This window comes from Zeus faber (genome assembly GCF_960531495.2).
Source record: "Zeus faber genome assembly, chromosome: 20".
Taxonomy (NCBI): domain Eukaryota; kingdom Metazoa; phylum Chordata; class Actinopteri; order Zeiformes; family Zeidae; genus Zeus; species Zeus faber.
In genome coordinates, this window is record NC_137207.1 from 5324657 (window position 1) to 5351113 (window position 26457).

Here is a 26457-nt window from a genome sequence, read left to right on the forward strand (position 1 = left end):
GATTTACGTTTGCCTCAAATGTGAATTATTTCCAAACAGCAATCCTGTTGTTTTCTTCCAAAATTGGTTGAGTAGGCTCTGCACTTGCGATCTTTCATGAGCTAACACCATAACAAATGGATGAGACAATGAAGACCGTGAGTGAGTGAGAGATGATGCTATGTGGGCACCGCAGCAGTGTGTGAGAGAAGAGAGCGCGAGGAAGCAGCTGCTACCGGTACAACAGTAGTGCGGAAAATGAGTATTGAAACAGTTTCAAATCTTCAGAATCATTATGATGATTATTACAAATTCTTTATTTTTGAGAACACTAGTCTGCAGACATCTTTTGTTTATTGGCCTCGTGAGCGCAACCATCGTTTATGTCATTTATGGAATTTCGATATAATGGTATCTAATATATTGTGATTCTGATATAGTAGTAATATACACCGATCAGCCACAACATTGGCATTTGAGGGGACTGGATAATATACACATGGTCACTGTGCACAAAGTATAACATATTCATTACAATATACTTGGGTAAGACGAGGTTTCTCAGATCACAAATAATGTTTTAGTATGTCAGAAAGGATGTCCAAGAAATCCACAAGGCTAATTAGATTTGCTGTTACTTGTATGCTTAAGGCAGTACCCCCTTTTCCCTACTCCCTCCTCCAAGAAATCAAACTCAAATCTAAAATATACCCATGGATTAGAGTAATGTCCTACAAAACTTTCATGTATGTCTGTGCCGTAGCACATTGACATGCTACCGACACGCTAACGATGAAGTGGGGCCTGATTGGCTCTCGTCAGAATACATTTAAACAAAATGGAACGTGACTGACTCAAAATACTGTGAAAAATTGGATACATTTACATTTACATTTAGTCATTTGGCAGACGCTTTTATCCAAAGCGACTTACAAGGGAGAATAACATTCAGCTACATTGCGACAGAGATTAGTGTAACAACAACATTAGTGTAACAATAATACTGCAAGGTGGTGCAAAGTAATTGTAGATTAGGACAGGAGGTACTCACTGAAGAGCTGGGTCTTCAGGTGCTTCTTAAAGACAGAGAGGGAGGTCCCCGCTCTGGTCATTTTTGGCAGCTCGTTCCACCAACGTGGAACTACAAATGAGAATAGCCTGGATTGCCGTGGCTGTATGGCCGGCAGAGCCAGGCGACGCTCATTTGACGAGCGCAGCATCCGGGGGGCAACACGTGCTCTTACAAGAGCACTTAAGTAGGTGGGAGCATTCCCAGCAATCACTCTGTAGGCCAGCATAAGAGACTTGAACTTGATGCGGGCGGCTACAGGTAACCAGTGGAGCTCGATGAGCAGCGGAGTGACATGTGCCCTCTTTGGCTGGTTGAACACCAGTCGCGCCGCCGCATTCTGTATCATCTGAAGTGGCTTCACCGCACAGGCCGGCAAGCCTGTTAAGAGGGCATTGCAGTAGTCGAGACGGGACATCACCAAGGTTTGTACCAGCAGTTGAGTGGCATATTGGGTCAGGTACGGCCTGACTTTTCGGATGTTGAGTAGTGCGAAGCGGCAGGACCGGGAGACTGCGGCAACATGGTCCGAGAATGTCAGTTGGTCATCAATAATGACACCAAGATTCCTTGCAGCCTTGGTAGGAACAAGAGATAGAGAGTCGATTTTAATATCAATGTTGTGATAAATACCTTGTTTGGCCGGGAAGACCAGCAGTTCCGTTTTCGCCAGATTTAGTTGAAGATGATAATCCTTCATCCATGTGGATATGTCAGCGAGACAATCCGAGATCCGCGTCGAGATAGTAGGGTCGTCTGGCGGGAAGGACAGATAGAGTTGAGTATCATCCGCATAGCAGTGATATGAAAAGCCATGTGAGCGGATGATCGGGCCCAGTGAGGTGGTGTATATGGCAAAGAGGAGGGGTCCTAGCACCGAGCCTTGGGGCACCCCTGTGGTGAGGTTGTGAGGCACAGACAGCTGGCCTCGCCATGTCACACTGAACGAGCGCCCAGTAAGGTAAGATTCCAACCAGGAAAGTGCACTGCCCGTTATGCCCATGCTTGAGAGTATGGACAGGAGTATGCTGTGATTGACAGTGTCAAAAGCAGCTGATAAGTCTAGCAGAATGAGGACCGAGGATTTGTCAGCAGCTATAGCAGTTTTTAAGGCCTCTGTCACAGACAACAGGGCTGTTTCAGTGGAGTGACCACTTTTGAAGCCAGATTGAAGTGTATCAAGAAGGTTGTTTCTTGACAGGTATTCTGTAACCTGTCTAGAGACCGCCCTCTCTAAGGTTTTGGAAAGGAATGGGAGGAGAGAGACCGGCCGATAGTTTCCTACTTGATTGGGATCGAGTGAGGGTTTTTTGAGCAGTGGTGCGACCCGAGCCGCTTTGAAAGCGGAAGGGAAAGTGCCGGAAGTTAGGGAAGAATTAATCACATGTGTGATTGCCGGGGTGATAGTCGGTGATATGGCTTGAAGGAGGTTGGATGGGATCGGATCTAGCGGACAGGTAGTGGGACGGCTACATGTTAGTAGTTTAGATACCTCACTTTCAGCGAGGGGGGTGAAACCAGGGAACGATGAGCCTAGGGCTGGAGAAGACAGGTTGTGAGTAAGTTGTTTAGTGAATTGGCTGCTGATGGCTGCCACTTTGTTAGTAAAAAAGGAGGCAAGGCAGTCAGCAGTGAGGTTAGTAGCTGGGGGAGGTGGTGGAGGGTAAAGCAGAGACTTGAAGGTGGCGAATAACTTACGTGTGTCTGTGGCACCGTTGATCCTATCGTTGAAGAAGGCCTTCTTGGCAGCAGTGATGCTGGAGGAGAAGGAGGACAGCAGTGTCTGGTAGCTAGCAAGATCCTCAGTTGTTTTGGATTTGTGCCATTTCCTCTCGGCTGCTCTGAGGTCGGTGCGCGTTGTCCGGAGGGTGTCAGTCAGCCAAGGGTGCGACTGGGTTGAACGAGCAGGTCTGGTGGATAGTGGACACAGGCTATCCAGACATGAGCTCAAGGTGGAGCAGAGGGAGTCAGTGGCATCATTAACCTGCAGAGAGGAGAAAGTGCCGTGGGGTGGAAGAGAAGAGGAGAGCACAGAGGAGAAGTGGGTGGGAGACAAGTTGCGGAGATTGCTGCGGATAGTAACCATGGGTGGGGAGGTGGGGGGTTGTTTTGGTAGCTGGACATTGAAGTGGATGAAGAAGTGGTCAGAGAGATGAAGAGGAGTGACCCATAGGTTGTCGGTGGTACAGCTCCGAGCAAGAATGAGATCAAGCTCTTTGCCAGCCTTGTGAGTCGGTGGAGTCGGGATCTGTCTTAGGTCGAACGAGCGAACCAAAGACAGGAAGTCAGCCGAGCTCGCACTGTCCAAGTGGATGTTCATGTCTCCGAGGACGAGCATGGGACACTCGTGCTCAGGGATTGATGACAGCAGGGTGTCAAGCTCATGTAGGAAGTCACCTAGTTGTCCTGGTGGACGGTAGATGACGACCACATAGGCTTTCACCGGAGCAGTCACCAAGACGGCGTGATATTCAAAGGAGGCAAAGTTGTTTAAAGGCAGCAGTGGATTAAATTTCCATGTGTTGGAAATTAGCAGGCCAGTCCCACCACCACGGCCAGATGGTCTGGATGTGTGGGAGAATGAGTAGTTAGTGGAGAGTGCAGCCGGGGTTGCGCTATCTTCCGGTTTAATCCATGTCTCAGTGAGAGCAAGGAGCTCTAAGGAGAGTTGGTTGGCATGACCAGAAATGAAGTCTGCCTTGTTAACTGCAGATCGACAATTCCACAAGCCAACAGAGGAGGAGATCTTTGCAGAAGATGTTTGCTGCAGGGACCTGAGGTTACCCGGATTGCATCAGCGTATGGTATAACGACGCTTTCTGGGTGACCTTGAAGTTGTAGGGATGCGGTAGTAGCACATTTTGTATGGAGTGAGAGAAAGAAGGCAGGTTTGCCTTGTTCGGTGTCCTTGCTTCTATTTGACGTGCAGAGGTAGACGTGCGTCTTTACACAGAGCGTCTTCACACGAGAGCGACTACAAATGGGCCAACGCTTGAAGCTAACGCTTCAAGGGCAGGACCATAAATAGGTGATAGAATACAGCTGCTCGTGTGATTAGGGTTGCACCTGGCTAAGAGCACGCCCACATAAGAGAGGACTTACCTGAATAGGGGGTGTGTTTGGAACACAAGCTTGTTGGCAGATCAGCAAATAGCAGTGAAATGTACAGAGTCAATCCAGTAGTCCAAGTTGCAATATTACAATACGAGCAGTGATACACTACACAGCAACCTCAGCACTAGAGCTCGACTCTACACTGACGGTACCTTCCAGTACGCAATTATGTTTGTATTGGGGGAAACTTTTATTTTGATAGCAAGATAGCAGACAACTGGCGTGACGACAACTGGCGTGAAGCTTCCGGAATCGCGTGCATATTTATTTGATAGGTTTGCGTCTACAGCGGACAACAGGTTATTCAAGTTCCGTAAAAGTAGAATGGCATCACCTCTCAAAGCAGGACCTGCCTGCCATTCTACATCCCTGTGCTGAGTAGGGTACCATTACAGGTATTATAAAGGACGAACAATCCAATCAACGAAGCGCCTGACTGTAGGGGGCAGACACGCTCGTTCTCCCCTAATGCTGCAGAGCAAATTGTCAAAAACTGCACAGAAATCAGAACAGTTTCACACAGGGTACACAGTCTGGTCTTCACAATATTCAATCTAGTCCATCTGTTGTATTTTGTAACTTGAGAGGTAAAATAGAAAATACCTTGTAAGGATTTAAAGTTCACTGCTTCAGAGCCTGGCAGTTTACCAACTCTAACTAGCTGCAGCCAAAATGGATTGAAATGGTAACTTCTGGCTTTGTTTAAACGTGACATTACCCAGTATATAGGAAGAAAAAGTAGTAATAAAATAACAAGTAATAAAATAATAAGTTTAAAATAACATTTTACAGATCATTGGGTTCGATTCCATATTTCAGCACTCAGTGCCTCACACAACATTTGAATTATATTTAATTTAAACGTTCCCTTTTTTAATTTGATCTCCTCTCACATCAAGTCAAAAAGGAGGTAAAGAAGAACAAGTTTTGCAAGCCGACTTCGTATTCAAGTTATTACTCCCGGGTGAATTGGATTTGCTGTGGCCGTCGCTCCCCAACATGCTGCTCTAGTTGTGACCCTCTGGGTCATGCCTGTGCTGGTTCAGTAGCAATGCAGCAAAAATTGGGGCATTGCAAGAAATTTAACATGGGCAGGGTTGCCAGGTCTCCTTGACAAACACAGCCATCCCCCAACACACGGGAAATGTATTGGAGTGAAACCATACTTATTTTGGGGCTAAATGTAGCTAAGTAAAAGTCAACAGAAATATAATAATGAATCAATTATTCAAACATGTGCCTTGTCATGTAAATTTTGTAAGCCATATGAACATGAAAATACATTTAAACACATACACATTATTCATTATGCTACATTTATTTTCAAAATGGTTTACACAACATAAGTAAGACATACGTATGTTTCTGTCTTTTTCCATTTTATCGTAATATTCATGTCTTTCCGTTAGAATTTTTGTATTTATATATTATTGTACATATTTGTGAATTGTGAGACAGAATTCCTTCCGTACACGCTCCTCTTTTTTCACAGTGCCAAATCCGCTTTGGAGGGAGAAAGGAGATTGCTTCAGACTCGGACAGCAGGTGAGAAAGGAACTTTCAGTGTTGCAATGACATACATGACAAAACACAAAGTACCTTTATCGCTATCTTTGTCTTTAACTTCCCTACTGTGGTAGAAATCTTTGCTTTAATCCGTGTTGGCTTTAGTGGGTTGATTAACTGTGCATGTACTGTTTGGGTATGTGTTTGGAGTGTATGTGTTATGTGTATGTGCTGATTGTTTGGCTGTGTTAAGCAGCCGGCCTCCATGTTCATGTTATTTTCATTTTTTGTGTGCATGTTGTGCGTATGTGTCTGGGTGGTAGTTTATAATATATATATATGTTATTGTGGTGTGGGGATGGTGTGGTTTGAGCCGCCACACCTGTCCTGGGTCTAGGTAATTGGGGCCCGGGATCAGATTGGCTGCATACCTGTTGCTTTTTGGTTGGTTTAACGAGCAACAGCTAAAACCCCCATCCCCACATACACTCAGGAGAGAGGAGCCCTTGTCATGACACATGTCCATCTGCTCCTGGGCTAATTCCACCTAGCCCATTCTCTACAATAAATGGGTGTGTCTATAACCCCGTCGTCTGTCTCTGTGCCGGAGGTCCCTGAAAAAGTCAACTGGGGTGGCGTGTGGTATGCAAAACTGCCATAGTTATGTATTTTAGAATGTTTTTTGTCGATTTTGAATAAATCTAAAGGCATTTCTTGTCTCAAACTTGTTATACGAATATACGACTTTTGGAGATGCTAATGTCAGGGGGTTAATATTTATGTGCTCTGTCAGCCATTTTGGTATTGATTCACCATTTGTTGGTGAGTTTTCTGTGTCCAACCCAACTCACCTTTTAGCAAAAGGCTAAAAGTGGTTGGAAATGTCATTGCCATCCTCAGAATACAGCTCGTACTGTAACCCATGTTTCTTGTCCCCACAGGGTCATCTGCCTGTGTGCTCAGTTTGAGGCCGTGCTACAGCATGGCCTGAAGAAGAGCAGGGGTCTGGCCCTTACCGCCGCTGCCCTCAAACAGGCTGCCGGCTTCACCAGCAAGGCCGAAGCAGGTATCCTGCTTTAGTGCAAAACCCTGTTCCTCAGATTCCAAATCAGAGAAACGAGTTATATTATACTCTAGTTACATTCATCTCCTTAATTGGTCCAAATATATGTTGAGATGTAGTGTATTTAAAGTGGTAATCTGTAAAATAACATTAAAAAATAAATATTTTCCATATTTGATACTTTATTTTAGCTTGCATTTAAATTATCTTAGCTTAGTTTAGCTTGATTTAACTTAATTTAGCTTAACTTAACTTAAGAAACAGCCATTCAACATTTCTATGTTACGCATGCAATCCTTGATATGTTGATTCCATTGTTGGTGGTGGGGCAAATGAGAAAAAATGTTTCCATTTCCAATGGAATTCTGTGACTAATAGTGTAGTCCACCAACACAGATGATCTTGTGGATTGTCATATAATGAGAGATTGAGATTCAAAGTCTTTAACTTAAACTTGCGAATACTGTGAAAACAGAGATCATACTATGTACACCTGAGGAAAGGATGACTGCTTTCTTGTTAATACATATCACGCAATACAAGGCTGTTACATTGAAGTCGTTTTGTCAGTAATCCGCCTGGCCCAGTGTTGGGAGTTCATATTGATGTACTTTTTTAAACTTTGGTGTGGACAAAAACAGGGCCATCTCTCTTACTTTTAATGCTGATGCGATTAAAGGCGGGTTACTTTTGTGCTCTGATGCCTCGCGGCAGTCACGGCAGAAGTTGTGGAGGGCTGGAGGAAGCAGACGTGTCAGTTGGAGGCCGAAACATTCTGGGAAACCAGGTGAACAGGCAGTCTGGCTGTGAGACCAGATGGTGACACAACCAGTTAGGCCTCGCAGCCATGCACAACTTGGAGCTAAAGCCCGACGTCCCTGCTTTACTGTGCCTCCGTGTATCTATGGATGTTTCCATTTCAGGCAGTTTGCTGACGCACATTTTCTTCCCGGTGCAACCGCGCTTGACGGAACAGGTACGCGGCTGGGGGTGACTGCTGTTCTCCTATGGGCCACTCAGGCATAACACATGGCTCCTAAGAACAATTCATAGGAAGTTGGTTGTGCTAAATCCTGAGCTCTTCCGTTGAAAGCTGGTTTATGGCCGATTTAAAGACAAAACAGACGAACCACAAGCCGTGCCGCTGCATGCCATTTTAAGGGTGCCTGGATGGTTGCGCCTTCGTTCATCTGGTGTTACCCCAGCGGCCAAAACCGACCAGGACTTCAGACAAAATTAGCGAGCCTTTGGCCGCAATAATGGATTTTCATTTTGTTCATACCAATCCCCCTCATTTCCCCCCCCGCCCCACTCCAAACAAAAAATCTTCATTGAATAGATGGAAAACCATCAAATGTTTTTCAATCTTTCTGCCCCTTGGCCATAAAGGGAAGTGAATTTGCAGAGATGGGGTAAATAATATCCTACCCACATAAGCATTTGGGGATGGCCTCTCACTCTAGGCCACTGTAATGTATCCTCCCTCTATCCTCACTCCTCTCACGAAACCTCTTTCTGGTGGATGAAATTGGCCCTTAGTGTGTCTTCACTGAAGCCAGTTCATTTTAGCTGTTCGACATCCAAGGTCACGCTACGGTCCCAGGTTCTTGAAGCGGTCCTGAAGTTTTAGCACAGGATGTGAACTCATGTAAGGAAACCAGGAGGCATGAGATGTAGACTTCCTGCCGGCTGCCTCTCGCCTTAGATGACACAATCTTGTCTCCATTATCTTCGCTAATGCAGACAAACCCCACTCTACCTGCAAGCTTGGTTATCCACTGTTGACTAATGGTTATCCACCGTTGACCAGTGGCTATCCACGGTTGACTAAAATGTCAAAGAGTGGTTTAGAAACTGAATACCTTTCTTCGGCTGTAAGAAATGACAAAGGGTCGTCCAATTCCTGATGAGTTGTCAGTTGACATTCAAGTCTTCAGAAGGTTCCAGACTGCCGCTGAGCCACTACATGAGCTACATTCACCGGTGGATTCCTTCATTACCCATTCATTACCCGTCCATCTGCCTGTTCAAAGTTTTGCCAAACAAAGTTGTTAATTATGAGGATTTTGGATTCAAATGTTTAACTTTCTTGAAGGATACCCCCCCCCCCCCCACCCAAAAGCTCACAGTCTCTCAACTCCCTGACGAAACCAGACCTCCCACCCACCACACGCAGAAATACCACCCATAATTTTAACATATTGTTTTAAGGCCATATGCTAATGGTATGGAAAACAGGGGACCTCTGTAACACCCGTTCCCACTAATTGCCATTCCCCTGAAAGCTTCACACACTAAATTACTTGAAGTTAGTTCTTTTTTATTTTATTATTTTTTTCAAATTCCCCCTCCACTACCATGAAAGCAGGCTTGGTAGTGTGAGCCAGCAGGTGTTTTGGGGTTGTGACTACATGCGGAGAGGAGGCTGGCCAAGTTTTGCCTTCGCGCAGCGCGAGGTGTGGAAATGAATTAGTTAGTTAGCACAAACCGCCTGACTCGCTGATTCACACTATTCAAAGGATTTTATTTATTTATCTTTTGACAGCTTCTGAATGCTTCTTTCCCCTTTTGAACCTCGAACCGTCGACAAGGTTTTTTTTGTCTGCTTGAATTAATCGCACTGTTCCTCTTTTTCCTCCCTATACCCCTTTTTTCTTACTTTGGTTTATTTATTATAATGTTTTCACTCTGTAATCCGCCTCTTCACTTTAAGGTGTAAACTACTTAATTTAAAAAATTCAGGTTTATTTTCCATTATCCTGCTATATTTTATATTGAAAGTTTCAGGTTTATATTGCATCTCTCTCTCTCTCTCTCTCTCTCTCTCTCTCTCTCTCTCTCTCCCTCCCTCATTATCCCTCTTCTATTCTATCGTTTTTTTCCTCCTTTCTCTCCCTCACGACCCTTCTTACCGTCGCTCTTTTATTTCCTTTCCTGCCTCATCCACTCCCCCACACACATCCTCCCCCCACCACCAAACCACCACCCTTATCTTCCTTCTCTTATCCGTCCCCCCCACATCCGCCGCAGAGTTGACCTTCTGGTTCTATGTGAAAGAGCATCTGAACCGCCACGAACTGCAGAGGTTCTACTCCCTGCACCACATCTCATCAGAGCTGGGCCGCGGCAGGGCTTGGCTGCGCTGCGCCCTCAATGAACATTCGCTGGAGCGCTACCTGCACACGCTCCTCGCCGACCGCATACGCCTCAGGTTCGCCCCCATCTTGTGTGCGTGCTGGTTGTGTGTTGTGCAGCAGGAAGAGATTGTTGTACTGAGTGTGTTTTTGTGTGTCTCTGTGCTTTAGATAAACTTTTGTTTGTATTGTTTTGTTTGTTTGTGTGATAGACGGGAGAGAGAGAGAGACTGGGTTGCAGTTGATCAAATATTAGTACAATCCGTAGAGTCTGGGTGTATGTATGTGTTTTATACAGGGTCCTCAGAAATGTAAGTACTGGAGTACTCTACCTTGAAAATAGCCTGCTTTGTGCAGAAGTGCCTGAAAAGTCCTTGAAAAAAAACATAACCATTGAAAACCTGTGATAATCCCCCTGGTTTTGTTATTCAAACTGTAACGACATAACGACGTAATGACGTTTTTCCAGAATGGCTTATACACAGATTATGCCAGGGAAATCACATTTAATCCAGCATGGTTGGAAATAGAGGCTTATAATCGTAAATGACAATGAGCTTAATAATCGATATATAGGTGTATATATAATAGATATACTAAAATAAATATATGAGACAATGAGGTTTAAATTGTATAATATTTAAATTTATAAAGATCACATTGAAAATTGATTATATTTGCTTTGCCTAAAGTTCTTGAAAATGAAAAAATAGTGCTTAAAACAGCCAGATGCCAGAATGAACCCTCTTTATATTCATAACTTATAGCTTGCAGTTTCTGTTGACGAGTCTCCTACTGTTTATTGATGCTGTGATTTTTCTCTCCGTCCCAGCTGAAAATCTCATTTGCTCCTTCATCTTCCAGCACATTCTATGAAGATTGGGCTTTTGTTCTCGACGAAGAGAGAGCGAGTATGCTCCCCACAATGGCTGCTGGTAAGGGTTTACAAGTTTATGTGTGTGTTTCTTAGTAAAAGTTTGTTGAGAGGAGTGTGTATTATGTGTGTGCGCCCATGTGAAACAAGTGTGTGGTACAAGCTTGTTATATACTGAAATGCGGAGACGAACCTTCAACAGTTATGATAATCCATTCATTTCTGGTCTTTCAAGAACAACCGGATAGAACTGTACCAGATGAATCCTGGTGAAGGAACTGAGAAACGCTTCTGCCGTCGAACCAATCACTCATATGGGGAAGAATTTCCTTTCGTCTCTGTTATTTTATCATTTTATATTGGTTTAAGGACAGTGAAGAAGGAAACGGAAAGGTAGATAAGAGGGGAGAAAGATCTGATCTAATTTCATCCTTGGCTGGCAGGAGCAAACATTTAGCAGAGCGCACTGACAAAGGGGTCGAGCCACTCCTCTGACCAGCGACTGATTTGATTATCCGTGCTCCATTTACATGCAAAGATCTTAGCAGTGTTAAAAGTGCATGAATGATAACAAGGGCTCCCCGTGTCACATCTCGGGCACTGGCAGCCTCCCTGCTATCCACTTGACTACAAACTAATTTTAACTAAGGGGGTAGATGACAGGTAAGAACTTTAATATTGGCAGGTATTGTGTGCTACCCTTTAACCCTGTAAAGCCCAAATATAGAAAAAAATTAGAAAACACATCTTTCAGTTGTTGTCTCTGATGCAGAAATTAAAGGGTTTTCAAATGTTTTACTGTGGGAGACTCCACCCACAGGTATGAGTTAAGGAAGGAGACAAGGAAGCCGCTTTTCCACCAAAAGTACCCAGAACTTTTAGTCCCTGGATATTTTTTCAAGGAACTAAGAGGTTCCTTAAGCCTGTTTAAGTCTGCGTTATCACCGCAGTCTAAAGACCTGCGAAGATTAGGATAAAAAAGCAACGGCTGTTTTGAAATAGAGACCAATAAAGGGAACCCAGAGCCACTACAAACAAGATGAGCTGCTGAAAATCCCCCACATTTACCTTGTTTCGGGAAAATGCAACTCCGCGAGCCTCACGGAATCGAATCTCTACTTTGGCTGGAAACGAGGTTGACCATTGTTGATGTGTTGATGCAAAATAAACAAAAAACAAACTGTACATACAGTCTTTGTGGCTGCGGATTAAAAAAGGGTTATGGTGGCCGTCGGACCAGTCCTCATGCCAAGTGGTATCCCAGATACCATACCTCCCTCTGCCGAAGCGCGCATTTCTTCGGGTTGGCTGTGAGCCCTGCCCGCTTTGGCGACTCGAGCACTGCCCCCACCTGGTGCATGTGCCGCCCCTCGCTGTCGCTATGGATGATGACATCATCCAAGTACGCGGCAGCTTATGCTGCGTGTGGACACAGGACCCGGTCCCTGAGTCTCTGACGGTGGCCTGGGCCCCACGGAAGCGTAACAAATTGGTACAATCCACGCAGAGTGGAGAAAGATGATTCCTCCTTGGACTCTGGAATCTGCTAGTAGCCCTTTGTTAAATCGAGTGTTGACACTAACCGGTCAAGCAGCTTGTTGAAGCGGGCCATCGGGTATGTATCGAATTTTGACACTGCGTTTACCTTTGGGTAGTCAACATAGAACTGGACCGACCCATTGGGCTTACCTACCAGCACGATGGGGCCACACCAGACACTTGTGGTCTCCTCACCCCCATGTACAGCATGGTCTCTAATTCCGCCTGTGCGATTTTGCGTTTATGCTCGGGCAGGTGATACGGTCGGGAGCGTACTTTTTCCCTGGTTGTTACCCTGTGGTGGTGGATGTTGGATGTGCGGCCTGGCAGGCGGGAGAAGCCTTCAGAGAACCGCTACTGTGACGCCGCCACGTCCGCGTTCTAGCCTGGTGAGAGATGGTTACTGGATAGGGATCTGTTTCTTTTGGAACCTCCGGCCCCAACTCATCTCCCTCGATCACATTGGTGGCCAGAAACACGGGTGCATGCGCACTCCACTCGTTTCGGAGGGTTAAGGTGATGAGTCACTCCTCCCCTGTCTGACCACTCAACCTCAAAATCAACCTCTCCAACCTGCCATGTCAGCCTTGCCACTTTGTGAGTAATTTAGAGCTTGATCTAGGGAGCAGAAAAGCAAAAACACCTTGTCTCCCAGTGCAAATTGTTGAGCCCCTCTGTCATATAGGCGGTGCTGGTGCTCCGGAGTCTGGAGCAAATTCTCCCATGACATGTGCCCCAGTGTGTGTATCTTTGCTCACAGGTCCATAATATATTAAACTTCGTTCTTACTGGTGCTAGGCCCTTCCTCCCAGTTTAACTTAATTAGGTCTAGTACCTCCCGGAGTCTCCTGCCCAAAGGAAGAAAGTCCTGTGGAGACCTGGAGAACCTCCTGCACCGCAAACAGAGGGTCTAACCATTGATCCCTATTACGGCTATTGTTGTGCACAAACTTACGAACCATGTTCTTCGGCATCTTATTGAACTGCTCCACCAGGCCCTCGGTCTGGGGATGGTACAGGCTAGTCCGAATTGAGCAGGTGCCCAATAGCCCGTAAATTTCCCGAGGTGCACGTGCCAAAGTGCCCTGGACAGTCAGGATTTCCTTCAGAATCCCAACTCAGAGATGACCCGAAACAGTGCCTGTGCTACAGGGCACTGCCTCAGGGTACCAGGTTGCATAGTGGCCCGATAAGGTCCATACTGAGTCTTTCGGGTGTCTCAACTGCAGGGATGGGCCTCAACGGCGCATTTGGTGTAGCCGGAGGATTGACTTACTGGCACTCAGGAGATACGGCACACCACCTCGCCACGTCTGGCAACATGCCCAGCCAATAGAAGCGGGCCATTATCTCCTGCAGTCTTTTATCATGTCCAAGGTGACTGGCCATCGGGTTATGGTGAGCCGCCTGGAAAAGCATTTCCCAGGGAGTGTGACAGGTGGGAGATAACCACAGCCTTCACCTTATGCTTTTCCCCGTAATAATGAATTTCAACCTGCACCATTGGATACTTGTGAGTACCCCCATGCACACACTAAACCGCCACCCATGACGCCTCCACCAAAGACATTGTCCTATAGGGCGCCGGGATGGGCTGGGCTGCTGCTGTGCCGAATATGGGACCCGTGGGCAGACGCACTGGACCCCGCCCCGACATTCCCCTCCGGTGCGCCGGGACGGGCCTGGGACCTGGCAAGACCTGTGTGGGTCCTGGGCCAATGCGGGGCAGGTCCTCCTATTCTCCTGCTATTTTTATTATTATGTTATATATATTATATTATAGAGTGTCCCCATTACGCTCGATTTTGTTCCATACCATTCCATACACACTTTTTTCGTTCCATAAGAAAGAGAGAAAGAAGAAAGAAACAGTCTTTATTCGTCACGCAACGTCACTAAGGAGAGGTAAAATAATATTGCCGCTTGTGGTGGCCTGTGTGAACGCTCGTTTTACATCACTATGTCCGTCAAAACTAATCAGCAGTGATCTCCTACGACCATGATGCACTCGTGGATATAAAAAATTCCCTGAAAGAACAACTTCTATCCGCTGATCCAGAGTGGCCCGCGGAGAATCTACGCGCCAACAAGATCAACAAGGACAATAACATCAGTGCAGTCGCTGTTCCATGGGAGGGCCAATGGAGAAAACACTGCAGTAAGCGAGGTACCATTTGGATAAGAATGCAACCTTACTGTCCACCTCTGCCCAGCATCCTTCTTGCCAGTGTCCAGTCCCTGGAAAACAAGATGGAGGACCCCCGGGCAAGGATTACATTCCAAAGGGATACAAAAAACTGTTGCGTCCTCTGCCTGACGGAGACATGGCTGAACCTGCTGGTGCCGGATCAAGCCATACATCTAGCCGAGGCCTTCTGTGTTCCGCACCGACAGATCGGGGAGGCATCTGTCTCATGACTAACAGCAGCTAGTGTAACCCCAACAACATCAACATGTGGACTTTAACAGGGCAACCCTTAAAATGTTCTGCCTAATTTCCATCAACACATCACATGTGCCACCAGGGGAGAAGGAACTTTGGACCACTGCTAAACACCGTACAAGAACTGATACAAGACCGTCTCACTCGTAAAGCGGTCGTAAACGTAAACCTGTGGTCGGACCAATCAGAGGCCACGCTTGAGGATCCTCTGAGTGACGTCAACTGCGACATCCGATCAAGTTCCAATGATGTCAGCGAGTTTACAGAAGTAGCTATGAGTTTCATAGCCACGGTTGCGGACAGCATAGTACCCACAGTGAAAGTTTTGATATTTCCGAACCAGAAACCATGGGTCAATAAATCCATCCGCGGCGCTCTGAATGCTCGCATGGCCACTTACAACGAAGGTCTTATATCCGGAAATATGGACAACTACAAAGCGGCATCATACAAACTGCGGAGGGCGGTGAAGGATTCTAAATGGATATACAGAGACACAACTACTAACTACCAGAGCAGCCCCTCCCCAGCCATGAGTGTGGATGCCTCCCTAGCCAACAAACTGAACTCCTTTTATGCGCGGTTTAAGACTGGCTACGACACCGCTAGCTTATTGGAGTTTCACCGGAAGGAATAATTGCGCGCTCTGTGTCTGAGCATGACGTCAGAAGGGCTCTGATGCGTGTGAACACCAGGAAAGCTGCGGGCCCAGATGGTATATCTGGGTGAGTACTGAAGACCTGTGCTAACCAGCTAGCCCCAGTGCTCACTAGGGTATTAAACGCCTCCCAGGCTGAGTCGCTGGTCCCATCCTGCTTCAAGAGGTCCACCATCATCCCTGTGCTTAAGAACACCTCTCCAGCCTGCTTGAATGACTACAGTCCGGTGGCCCTCACCTCAGTGTTCATGAAGTGCTTAGAGAGTGTGATTTAGGATTACATCAGCGCCTCCCTCCCATGCACCATTGACCCGTTACAGTTTGCATACTGGCCGAACAGATCCACGGATGACGCAGTCTCCCAGGTACTGCACACCACACTCACGCATCTGGATGGCCGGAAAGGGGGCTATGTCAGATTGCTGTTCATAGACTACAGTTCAGCTTTCAATACCATAGTCCCGGCGAGACTGGCTGTTAAACGGCAGGAGCTAGGACTGAACACTCCGAAGTGTGCCTGGATCCTGGACCTCACGACCAGACCCCAGATTGTTAGGGGGGGGAGGCACACGTCCAGCATGCTCCCACTGAACACAGGATCCCCCCAAGGCTGTGTCCTTAGCCCCCTACTGTACTCTCTGTACACACGACTGTGTGGCCAGGTCCAGCTCCAACACGATCATCAAGTTTGCTGACGACACCGTCGTGGTGGGCCTGATCACAGACGACGACGAAGTCCTACTGTGAGGAGCTGACTGACCTGTCACTCTGGTGCCTGGACAACAACCTCCTCCTGAATGTCAGCAAAACTAAGGAGCTGATTGTGGATTTTAGGAGAGGATCACAACCGAGGATGCACCCGCCGTTGGTAATAAATTGGACTTCTGTTGACAGGGTGAGCAGCTTCAAGTACCTGGGAGTCCACATCATGGAGGACTTAACATGGACTATACATACAGACACTCTGGTGAGAAAGGCGAGGCAGCGTCTATACCACCTCAGGCAACTGAAGAAATTCAGAGTCTTGGTGAGGATCCTCGAGTCCTTCTACTCTGGAGCAGTGTAGAGCATCCTGACAGGCAACATCACTGCCCGGTTTGGGAACCTTACTGCTCAGGACAGGCAGGCCCTGCAGAGGGTGGTGCGTTCAGCCGAACGTAGCACTGGAACCTGCAGGACTTATACACCAGGAGGTGTAGTAGCAGAGCCCGCAGGATCATGAAGGATCCTTACCCCCCCAACAAGGACTGTTCCAGCTGCTGCTGTCGGGCAAGCGCCTCCGCAGCCACATAGTGAGAACAGAGAGACTGAGAGTTTCTTTCAGCAAGCCATAAGGACTGTCAATGCTGAACTCACCAGGGGTCCTCACTGAGACACACACATAGACCCCACTGCCTTACTGTGCTATATGTTGCATTCTTACTCATAGAGTACTTATTCATGCTGCATTCTGTATTGTTACTGTATTGCTGTACCGTACTATAGTACAGTATAAATGTACTGTATATCTCAACACACACTACCCCTCTTTATTCACATGCCACTTCACTACACATATCTGTATAAACATATTAGTCTATTCCTCTAATTTCTATTTTGTATTCCTGTTCAGTATTACCTTTATACTTTTATTTTATTCTATTTTCTAATAGAATTACGTTTTAGGAATCGGATAGTTCAGTTTTGTTAGTTAGTTAATTAGTTAGCTATTGTGTCATTTAGTACTTATTGTGCATAATCTCTGGGTGTGTTGCAATGACATTTCACTGCATATATGTATACTCATATGTATAAGTATGTGATAAATAAACATCTTGAATCTTGAAATAAAAACACACTGTTCTGGTGTGCCGATTGTGGGCACCCCACCACTGGCATTGCATCATCGGTACAGTCGGAGAGGGAGTGATCGGTGTGTCGAGCTCTGGTCCGCAGGCTTCCAGTGCCATGCGAGCCCCGCTGCAAGACAAAATAACACTCAAATAGCACTATTTGGGCTGATTAGGCGAACCCGGTACAGCTGAAGAAGGCAGCGCCATCACCTCCAACCCGTGGCTTAACCATGCCCCCTCGTCTGCCACAAAAACATTTACAGATTTTTTTTTTTTATGTCTTACCTTAAAATGATGGGCCCTACAGGGTTAAACTAGAACTAAAGTGACCAGGGGAACCCTTTTTGGCTCTACCTCTTCAGCTTCACTAGACCACAACCCAGATTATTAACAGTCTACTTAGACTGTATTACTATTAGACTCTTGGTATTAACATAAAGCCTACGATTGGTGTATGTAGATTCTGCTTCAGCCACATTACATTTACACTTAAGTGCATTTTCACGAACTGACACCACCACTTCACTAACTGACACCACCACTTTGAGTGAGCTATACATAAATATATACTGTGTGTGTGTGTGTGTGTGTGTGTGTGTGTGTGTGTGTGTGTGTGTGTGTGTGTGTGTGTGTGTGTGTGTGTGTGTGTGTGTGTGTGTGTGTGTGTGTGTGTGTGTGTGTTGGCAGTTGTTTGAGAGCCTGGATCGCAATCAACTCTAAAATGCTTTTTCAGTGCATTTACACTTTCACACCCGGTATCATGCATCACTCAGATGCATGATAATGCCAGGTACGAACAGGGTATCGGAAGGCCGTGCCTCAATAGTTCCCTCTCTTTCTCTCTCTGCACGAATAGAACTGACAGAGTTAAATTGAATTGCCCCCCAACCACACTGCTTACATTGCACATTCCTGTGGCCTCCACAGGCCCACATCGCTTGAGAACCACTGATCTATGACATCTGATGCATAACATCTGACTCCCAGCTCCTGTCTTGTGCCCACACCCCCCACCCAGGTTTGAACTCCATCTTGTTCGCCATCAACATCGACAACAGCGACCTGAACGGTGGAACGACGCGAGCGGGGGCCTCCTCCTCCTCCGTGTCGCACCTCCTCAAGGAGTCCACCCAGGGCATCGGCAGCCTGTGGAAGGAGTCCACGCAGGGGGTCAGCAGCCTGCTCCGAGAGATCAGCACAGCCACCGCTGTGGTGCCGGGCTTCACACCCAGAGTGGAGGGTGCCTCGGACCCGCTGCCCGTTATGCCGCGCAGCACTTCGGCTGGTAGGCGAACACTTTTGATTTGTAGTGTTATGGCTTAGATTTTCAGATGACATTATCACCGGTGGCAACAAACGGCGTATTGTATTTTCATTATATTTTATTATTTATCTATTTTTTATTTTTATTTTTTGTTAATAACTTCCCGCTCCAAGAAACAAAGGGAGAAAACCTGGTAAAAGTGGGCATTCTAAACTTGTTCAATGATACCACATTTATTTCTCCAAGTGGAACTTACTGTATCTTTGATGACAAATTCTTGCCTTGCGTTAAATCTCTTTTATAAGTTCTGCCTTAGCTCTGGAAGTTGCTGACATAAGAGCAATCGGGGAAAAAAACATATCTACATTTCTGAAGCAGATGGCAGTTACAGAGCTTTTTGAAATAACAAAATGATAAATCAGACTTATGTCTGAATTGGTGCTGATTTAAATAGTTCCATGAATTAGTGGATGGAAGATTTAGGCCTTAAACAAAGGCGAAAGTCTTTTGTCTATTGACGACAAAAAAGCCCAAGACTGTAGGGAATTGCAGATTAAGTAAATCTTTAAAGTAAAGCAGACTTGCTTACCTCTAACCTTTAAAGATGCTGGTATATTCACAGCTAAGCAGAGCTGACGTTCCTTCCTGTGTTTTTTACCTGTAAATGTCTCTATGCCCCCCATCTCTTCAGACTCGGGGCTGAGGAGGGACCGCCGGCGGAGGAAGAAGGTCACAAACATCATCTCCTTCGATGATGATCTTGACGCCGGCGACGAGGAGGGAGAGGAAGACACGCCAATGAGGAAGAGCAACACGGCCCCCGCCCAGGGGAGCGTTGAGGAGGGCGTTGACCCGCTAGAGCCTGCCTTCTTCTCCCGGTCCCCCGCCCAGAATGGGCTGACCGAGCCTGAGCTGGACTGCTGGGTAGGGTCGCCACGGGTCTCCCGCACTCCGCCTCCTGCCACGCCGCCCCTGACTGACCAGAAAAGCACAGACAACGAGCAGGAGGAGGAAGAGGAGGAGGAGGAGGAGGAGGATGAGGAAGAGGTAGAGGTGTACAAGCTGAGAGCGCTAAACCAGGAGGAAGAAAGGGTCGACTCCGAACAGTGAGTTATTGCATTCTATTACCAACACAGCTACATAGTCTTTAAGTTTGAAATATGCCAGATTTTCAGTGATTTCATGTTTAGAAATATGGTTTCAACATGCTGGGTTACTTTTTATGTACTCCTAGCCGGGGGTTAAAGTCTGCGCACCCTTGGTAAATGAATATATAAGGATAAAGATATTGAAGGGGTTCCCTTGCCGACATTGTCATATTTTTCTCGATGGATGATTTTTACTTAAGGGATCAAACTCTGTGGTCAGGTAAGCCCTATTTTATGAAGTTTGTTTGTGAAGTTCCACCATTTAATTTGTGTTTGCGTGAATGTTTGTGTAATTACGGTACTATCGATATCACTTGTCATAGATAGATAGATTTCTCAAGCCCAACATATGTCGTAACACAGATTTTTCCAGTTTGACCTTTCATGAGAATATAACCTGAATAGGTGTGCTACAAATTAAAATTAGGGTCCACCCACCTCCGTTATCCCAATTGAAACCCCATTGCTAGTTGCAAGTACATAAAGAGTGACCATAAAATATCATGAATATTTTGGTAATGTAAATTCAAGATCCTTTACTAACAAATCAGTGCGCGAAGATTGACAGACAGTCTGTCAACCTCCAGTTTTTGGAGATTTGAGGTTTCTTTAAGGATTAAACATTTGTCCCATCCGTCTGCATCTTAAGCACAGTGCGAAGCTCCAGCAGAGTGGTTAGTTATTCAGTAGTAAAGCGTTGAGTAAGGTTATGCGATGGGAACCAACATTTTAATGGTCTGTGTTTAAACATTGCAAACTTATCTACCCACCTATAAGCTAAAACAGGATATTCGTTTTGTGGCACTGTGAGTGCTTGACTTTATTCTAACTGTTTTTGCAGGATGGTGGTGGGCAGCCTGTCAAGTGTCTCTACGTGGAGCCCCCTACAGGTGAAAACTGAGCACAGCAGCACTGACATCCTCATCCCAGTGACCTCAGCGGATTCTCAGCCAGGTACGAGTCCACTTTAACTGAAAACCAGAATGCATTAGCAGATAAGTTGCATGCTAATGTATGTACTTATATGGACATTCCTTTCTGAACATTTCATCCTCTGCTTTTTACTTCTTCAACTCTTAATGTGGAATTCAGAGAATGTTGCATTCATATTCTTTATGAAAGTAAATATGAATAATTTACATTTTTCACAACACATACAGTATGTGTGTTTATTTTCTCGTTAGTAAAACCAGACATACAACATACACCAAAGGACTTCTCGGGACTTTCTACCTTCCCCTTTGCTTTCACTTCCATTGTGTTTCAGTGAACTCGGTGGAGGACACAGTTGCATTTCCAACTCACTGCGATTTGACAGGACCTGTTGAAAACTGTGCGGGCATCAGATCGCAGCTCCAGTTCAAGTACGCACCGCTCTCCTTTAGTTAGGCAGTGTTTCTGTTATCTGGTAATTTGCCAGTTTTTGACCAGGAACATTTGTTGAAGTCCAACATATTTTAAACTCTCCAGTCGCAATGTCCGGTGAAAATAATTCCTTCCAAGCACAATTTCAAGTGCTGGGTAGATCGTTCCGATCAAAGTCCGCAGATCTGTACATTTCCATACTCGGCAAGTTGCAACGGGAAGCCAATCAGTTTTGACGATCTAAAGCTGATCTGAAAACTTCACCTCTGACCAATCACTTTTGTTGATATGGAACTAAGCTCTGCCCCCTCCCTCGTGGACAGGTTGCGCTTGTAAACACAGTAGACACATGGAGCGGAGACAGAGCTGCAGCGTCTAAAACTCTGATTAGAAACAGAAAGATGACGTGTTGTTGGGACACATACATCCATAGTTTGGCATTTTTTTGGATATTTAACTTCTGACCCAAAGCAGAAGGTAAATATTCATTGTGTAAAATATGTCGACGGAACATCCCGATGAAGACGGACAATACCACAAATATTATTATTTAATTAGACCTACTTGCCATATTTATTTTGTTTTTGATTTGATCAAACTTTTATTATAGTGAAATGTTTATTAAAACAGCTGCTCTTGTTACTTATTGTTCACGAATGGAGATTATTTGATTTCAAGTCGTAATATTCGTAATTTTTATTTATTTAATTTTAAAATTACATTAGCTGACAGGACTTATTTTATTTTGAATATTCATTAAAAAATATTATTCATATACATGCCTTGATGATGTCATTCTCTATATAGACTGCTTATCAATTGTTTTTAAGCTCAATAAACACAGATAATATTTGACCGGACTCTCCCATTTGTCCTGGAAATTTAAATCTTCCAGGACATGTTGACTGGCATCAATTTTTTCTAACAAAAAACTCTGGTTAGGAGCATGTATTTCCAAATACTTAACATGTAGTATGAGGGGGTAAAATAATATCCTGTCCTATGTTGTGAGATGCATTTGTCCTGAAGATCTTATTTCTTAAGTAGGCATGGTTCTGAAAATTCCAAATCGGCCTACAATTTAAGTGCAATTGTTGAACCATTGAACCATCCATTTTGTCAGACACATGGATATGACGCTTTGAGGCTTGTTAATTGCATTGTCCCAAAAACAAAAACTTTTTTACTGCAGAGAGATTAACTGAACCTTTTTGATGCATTTCAGCATGGAGCCCAGTCCACCTGCCCAGCCGGTCCCGCTCTCCACCTCTGGCTTTCCTGAGTCCATGACAGTGGGTGAGTTCCCCCGACTTAACTTCCAATTTATAACTTGGGGTCCTCTAAAAGCCATAATACACTAACTACATTTGTAGTCAAACTGAGTAAAAAAATAAAATTAAAATAAATGCACCTTTCTAGAATCGTCACCAGGATAACACTCCTTGTGCCATCTTTGGGTCGGTCAACGTTCTGGATGTTTCAGCTGGCTTGTAACTGTAGATTCTATCCTGTGATAACATCCGTTTGCTCTGAGAGTTACCAATGTGGTAACAAGGTGCCATCAGTTGAGTTTGACAGAGATAGACAGAAATTCGATGAAGCAAGTTGGTAGTGATAATGCCTTGTGTATGTGAAGAGACTCCCTGGCGTTGCTGATGTTATTTGACTTGCATCTTCTGATCCACTGGGGGGCGCCGTTGGTCTAGCGTTGTGTTTAAAGTATATATTACTGTGAGCTGCACAGCTGTAGCGTGGAAGGGCTTTTCTCGCTGAGATGACACTGGAGTGAATAAGAGTGCACGTCAGAGTGTGAACAACTGTCAACCACATCAGCCCCAGGATTGCATATGTGGATGCAATATTTCACTTTTAATCAATGGCGTTCGAGTGTTTCCATGTATCAAGCTAGGTCCACGGAGAGACACTGCCAAGTTCAAGTTCAAGAGATTATTTGTCACATACATATACATACGGTCATACATATATGCAGTGAAATGTCATGACACCCGGTGATTACACACAATAAGCTCTATAAGCTCTAAAAATACAAAAAATAAATAAAAATGTGCGTAATCGACACAAGGTGCTCGCGCAGGCAGCCGCAACGGGAGGCGCCACAATTGCGATTCTGCGTTCTATAATTATACAATAGCATTAATTGACTGTATTGTATGAAATATACATTTAAATTCTACCGTAAACAGAAAGTGAAAGGGCAGTGCGTGTGTATGGGCAAGCACTTTGTATTTGTGTGTTTTTGCATGGAAATTTGTTGTTGTGTGTTTGTGTGTTTGCATCCATATGCATGTGTTGGAGATGTGAGATACCATTATTTTATCATTGAGCATAGACCTATCGAGCATGGACACAAATACTGCCATTTTTTGTTAGAAATAATAGCGAGATCTGCAGGTTTTTTATTTTTCTGTTTTTATATTATTAATTGTATATTATTATTTTTTATAAACAGATGTCGCGTGAAATGTTCAGTTGGTATTAGGTTACTTGAGTGCAGTATGGAACCCAACACCTAATACTGGTATTGTGTATCGGTAGAGTGCATCCTTGTTGGAGGGGAGGGAGGGAGAGAGAGACTGACGGACGGAGAGAGTGAGACAGAGAGGGAGAGATTAAGTGGTCGAGCGTGCTAAATGGGAGTACAAGTTACACAGGCTGAGAGAGAGAGGAAAGACAGGGTGAGAGACCAGCGGAGGGAGAATCAATGAGATAAGGGTGAAAGCTCTTCGTCTGCGATTTCCATCCAGATTTGACAACGAGTGAGCCCGTAGACTCGGTTAATTGGAGTGTATCAAGTCTATAATTCACAAGGCACCTCCATTTCATGAGCTGGCTCATGCATAATGCATCTATTATTGGAACAATTGACCATATAGGTCCAGATATGTGCGTGCACACACACACACACACACACACACTCTTCCAAATAGGCACACTCTCTCAGTGTAATATGAATGCTGGAACAGGCATGTACTAGCTCACTCACACACGCACTTACACGCGGACAGACATGCTGTAATTTGTCCATGTCAGTGTGTGAGTACAGAGGGGTGTCTGGCTGCGTTCAAGTCCTTAATGACTCGTTGGTGGCTGCTTCCCGCTGTGAGCGCGTGGTCTGACGAAAAGGTCACGTTTATTTCTGACCTACCGATGTGAAGAATGTAGCTGTGAAGATAATGGACTTCCTCTCCTCGTCGCCTTCTTGCCTCTACTGTGTGTTCCCTTTTTTTTATTGCCCCCACCCCTACGGTGACCATGCACTTAACCGTTGACTGCAGGAGACCTACTTGAGGAGACCACTCATCATGGGAATGGAGCTGTTCTATACCATGCCTGTTTGTGATTCTGCGTGTATAGGAGTGTTTCTGCATGATGGGTTGATGGGTATAGTATAATTAGGGACGCAGGATGCAGAAGAACCAAATTTTTTCCAAACCCCCGCGGTAACGCCAGCCTTCCGAGGGAATGAAATGTTTGGGTCAGCCGACACATAGTATATGCACGAACGAGCATACAGTAAAATTGTTCATGAATCAGTTGTGGACTCGATAGCTGTGTGAGGCAATGGGGGACTGGAGATCACAACACCGGACACAGTAAAATGCAACAAAACAAATTTAATTTTACCTGTGAAGGCTGAACTGAGTCTCTTTGCGACTAACTGAAAGTCTTTGTTTACAATTGTCGACTCGGGCAGCCGTGGTGCCTCGAGTTGGTTTTTTTGGTTCACTCCACTTCAGTGTTGTTTTCTTCGCCGCTCACTCACTCGCTCCTTTCACTCGGCTTCTCCTCTCTTGAGTGAGACCAACTTCCCCGTTTTAGAAAGAGTGGTTAGTGATCAGAGATTGGTTGCAGCTGCAGCCCAACTTCAGCCTGTTTTTGAAGGGGCGCTGTCCGTGGTCCTGATTCCTAAGAGAGTCATTGTGACAAAGGGGCTCCGCACAGTGGGTTTATTTAATCTCTGTAATAAAAACTAGGGCTGTACCCGACTCAAATTTTGTCAGTCTAATCGGATTCGGCTGTTCAATGCGAATATTCAAATATTCGGCACAGAGAGAGGTTGGGTACCGACAGACCTGGTATTAAACGATCACCAAGGCTAAGTTATTAAAGACCGTAGTTTCGATAAGCGTAGTATGTTACCGGTACCGTTAACGGTATTGGAGAAATAAAGAAAATATATTTTCTATTTATTCAAACTATATAACCCGTTTCTAACTTTCCGTAAGATTAAGCTATAAGTCTAAAAAGCATTTTTGTTGTTATCAGAAGAGACATCTCTCCTCTCTCCCTCCGGCTCCATCACCATCACCGGAAAAGAGATATGCATGAGGTGAGGGGGGCGGGGCTGGCATCCTCTGCCTGGCTCTCTCGCCCACACGAGAAGATGAGGGCGTCGATTGCGTCCCGATTGCCCCATGTCCATACGTAATGTGCAGAAATAAAGCAGTGTTGATTCTGCTCTTAATTGGTTTTAGTTTTTCTCTTAAAAAAAAAATAGAAAAAGAACCGATTAGAGTACCGTTAAACTGCCGGATCAGTAAGCAGTATCGGTAAGAGTAGCGTTAAAATCTTAACGATACCCATCCCTACTCATGCTCCGTTCCTCAATGCCCCGTCCCCACCCTGTTTTTAGGTGTTTTATTTGGAGGAACAGGGGATGGTGATCTGGGCGCACGGAAAACCGTCTGTGTCAACAGATATGGAGGGTCAATAGAATAGAATCAGACCGTTAGTTTGACCAGTTAGACCAGTAGAACACAACACAACATTATGCAGATCTTGGATGCCCCCACGTGCCTCTTTCTCCCTCTCCCTCTCCTTTTGCAATCCTATATGGGATTATTTTCGTTTTAAACCGGATGCAACCGACAAGCCGAAGGACGTAAAATAAGTAATTTGCTGTCTTTGCAAATGAGGCACGGGACCGGCAAAATTATAATATAAAAGGATCAAATCATATAATTATCCCGGAGAAAGCCTGTCCTGGCCTGCGTCTCTATTCCCCAAAGGAGGGGGAGGAGGCTGCGGCTGCGGTTCCGGTCTCCCACCGGTAACAAGTGTGTGTGCCTAAGTGTGCTCTGCACATTCAGGCACTGCTCCGCGTTGTTACTCCGATATCTGAACCGAACTGAACCGAACAGAAGAATGAGAGACCGTTTCAGAATGACCTGGAAACAGGGTTTACAGTGATTTATTTATTTTGGTGGATTTCTCCAGACGAGGAGTAAAGCACCGGGCGTGGTTAAAGCGGCGCGCTTTACAGGTCATTAAATTAGCAGATTAAGTACAAAAATCGGCCAAACAACTGCCGATGGACTCAGCCAATCGCCCGTTGCCGTTTTATTCGTCCAATCGCCCAACCCATACCCTGTTTTAGTCTGGTATGGGCATATCTCTAATTATAGTGCATTACTGTAAGATCTAGAGAAGATATAGAGTAGTAACTCT

General features: G+C 45.3%; 1 protein-coding gene across 1 annotated transcript in view; it reads left to right on the plus strand.

Moving 5' to 3' along the window:
• snx29 (sorting nexin 29) overlaps positions 1–26457 on the plus strand; it is a 192891-nt gene that overhangs the window by 1805 nt on the left and 164629 nt on the right. The window contains exons 3-11 of the mRNA XM_080020973.1: positions 5655–5707; positions 6610–6734; positions 9762–9942; positions 10730–10800; positions 18230–18496; positions 19167–19581; positions 20465–20577; positions 20891–20987; positions 22214–22284. Coding sequence (XP_079877099.1) covers positions 5655–5707; positions 6610–6734; positions 9762–9942; positions 10730–10800; positions 18230–18496; positions 19167–19581; positions 20465–20577; positions 20891–20987; positions 22214–22284 — 1393 coding nt within the window. The remainder of the gene's footprint in view (positions 1–5654; positions 5708–6609; positions 6735–9761; positions 9943–10729; positions 10801–18229; positions 18497–19166; positions 19582–20464; positions 20578–20890; positions 20988–22213; positions 22285–26457) is intronic.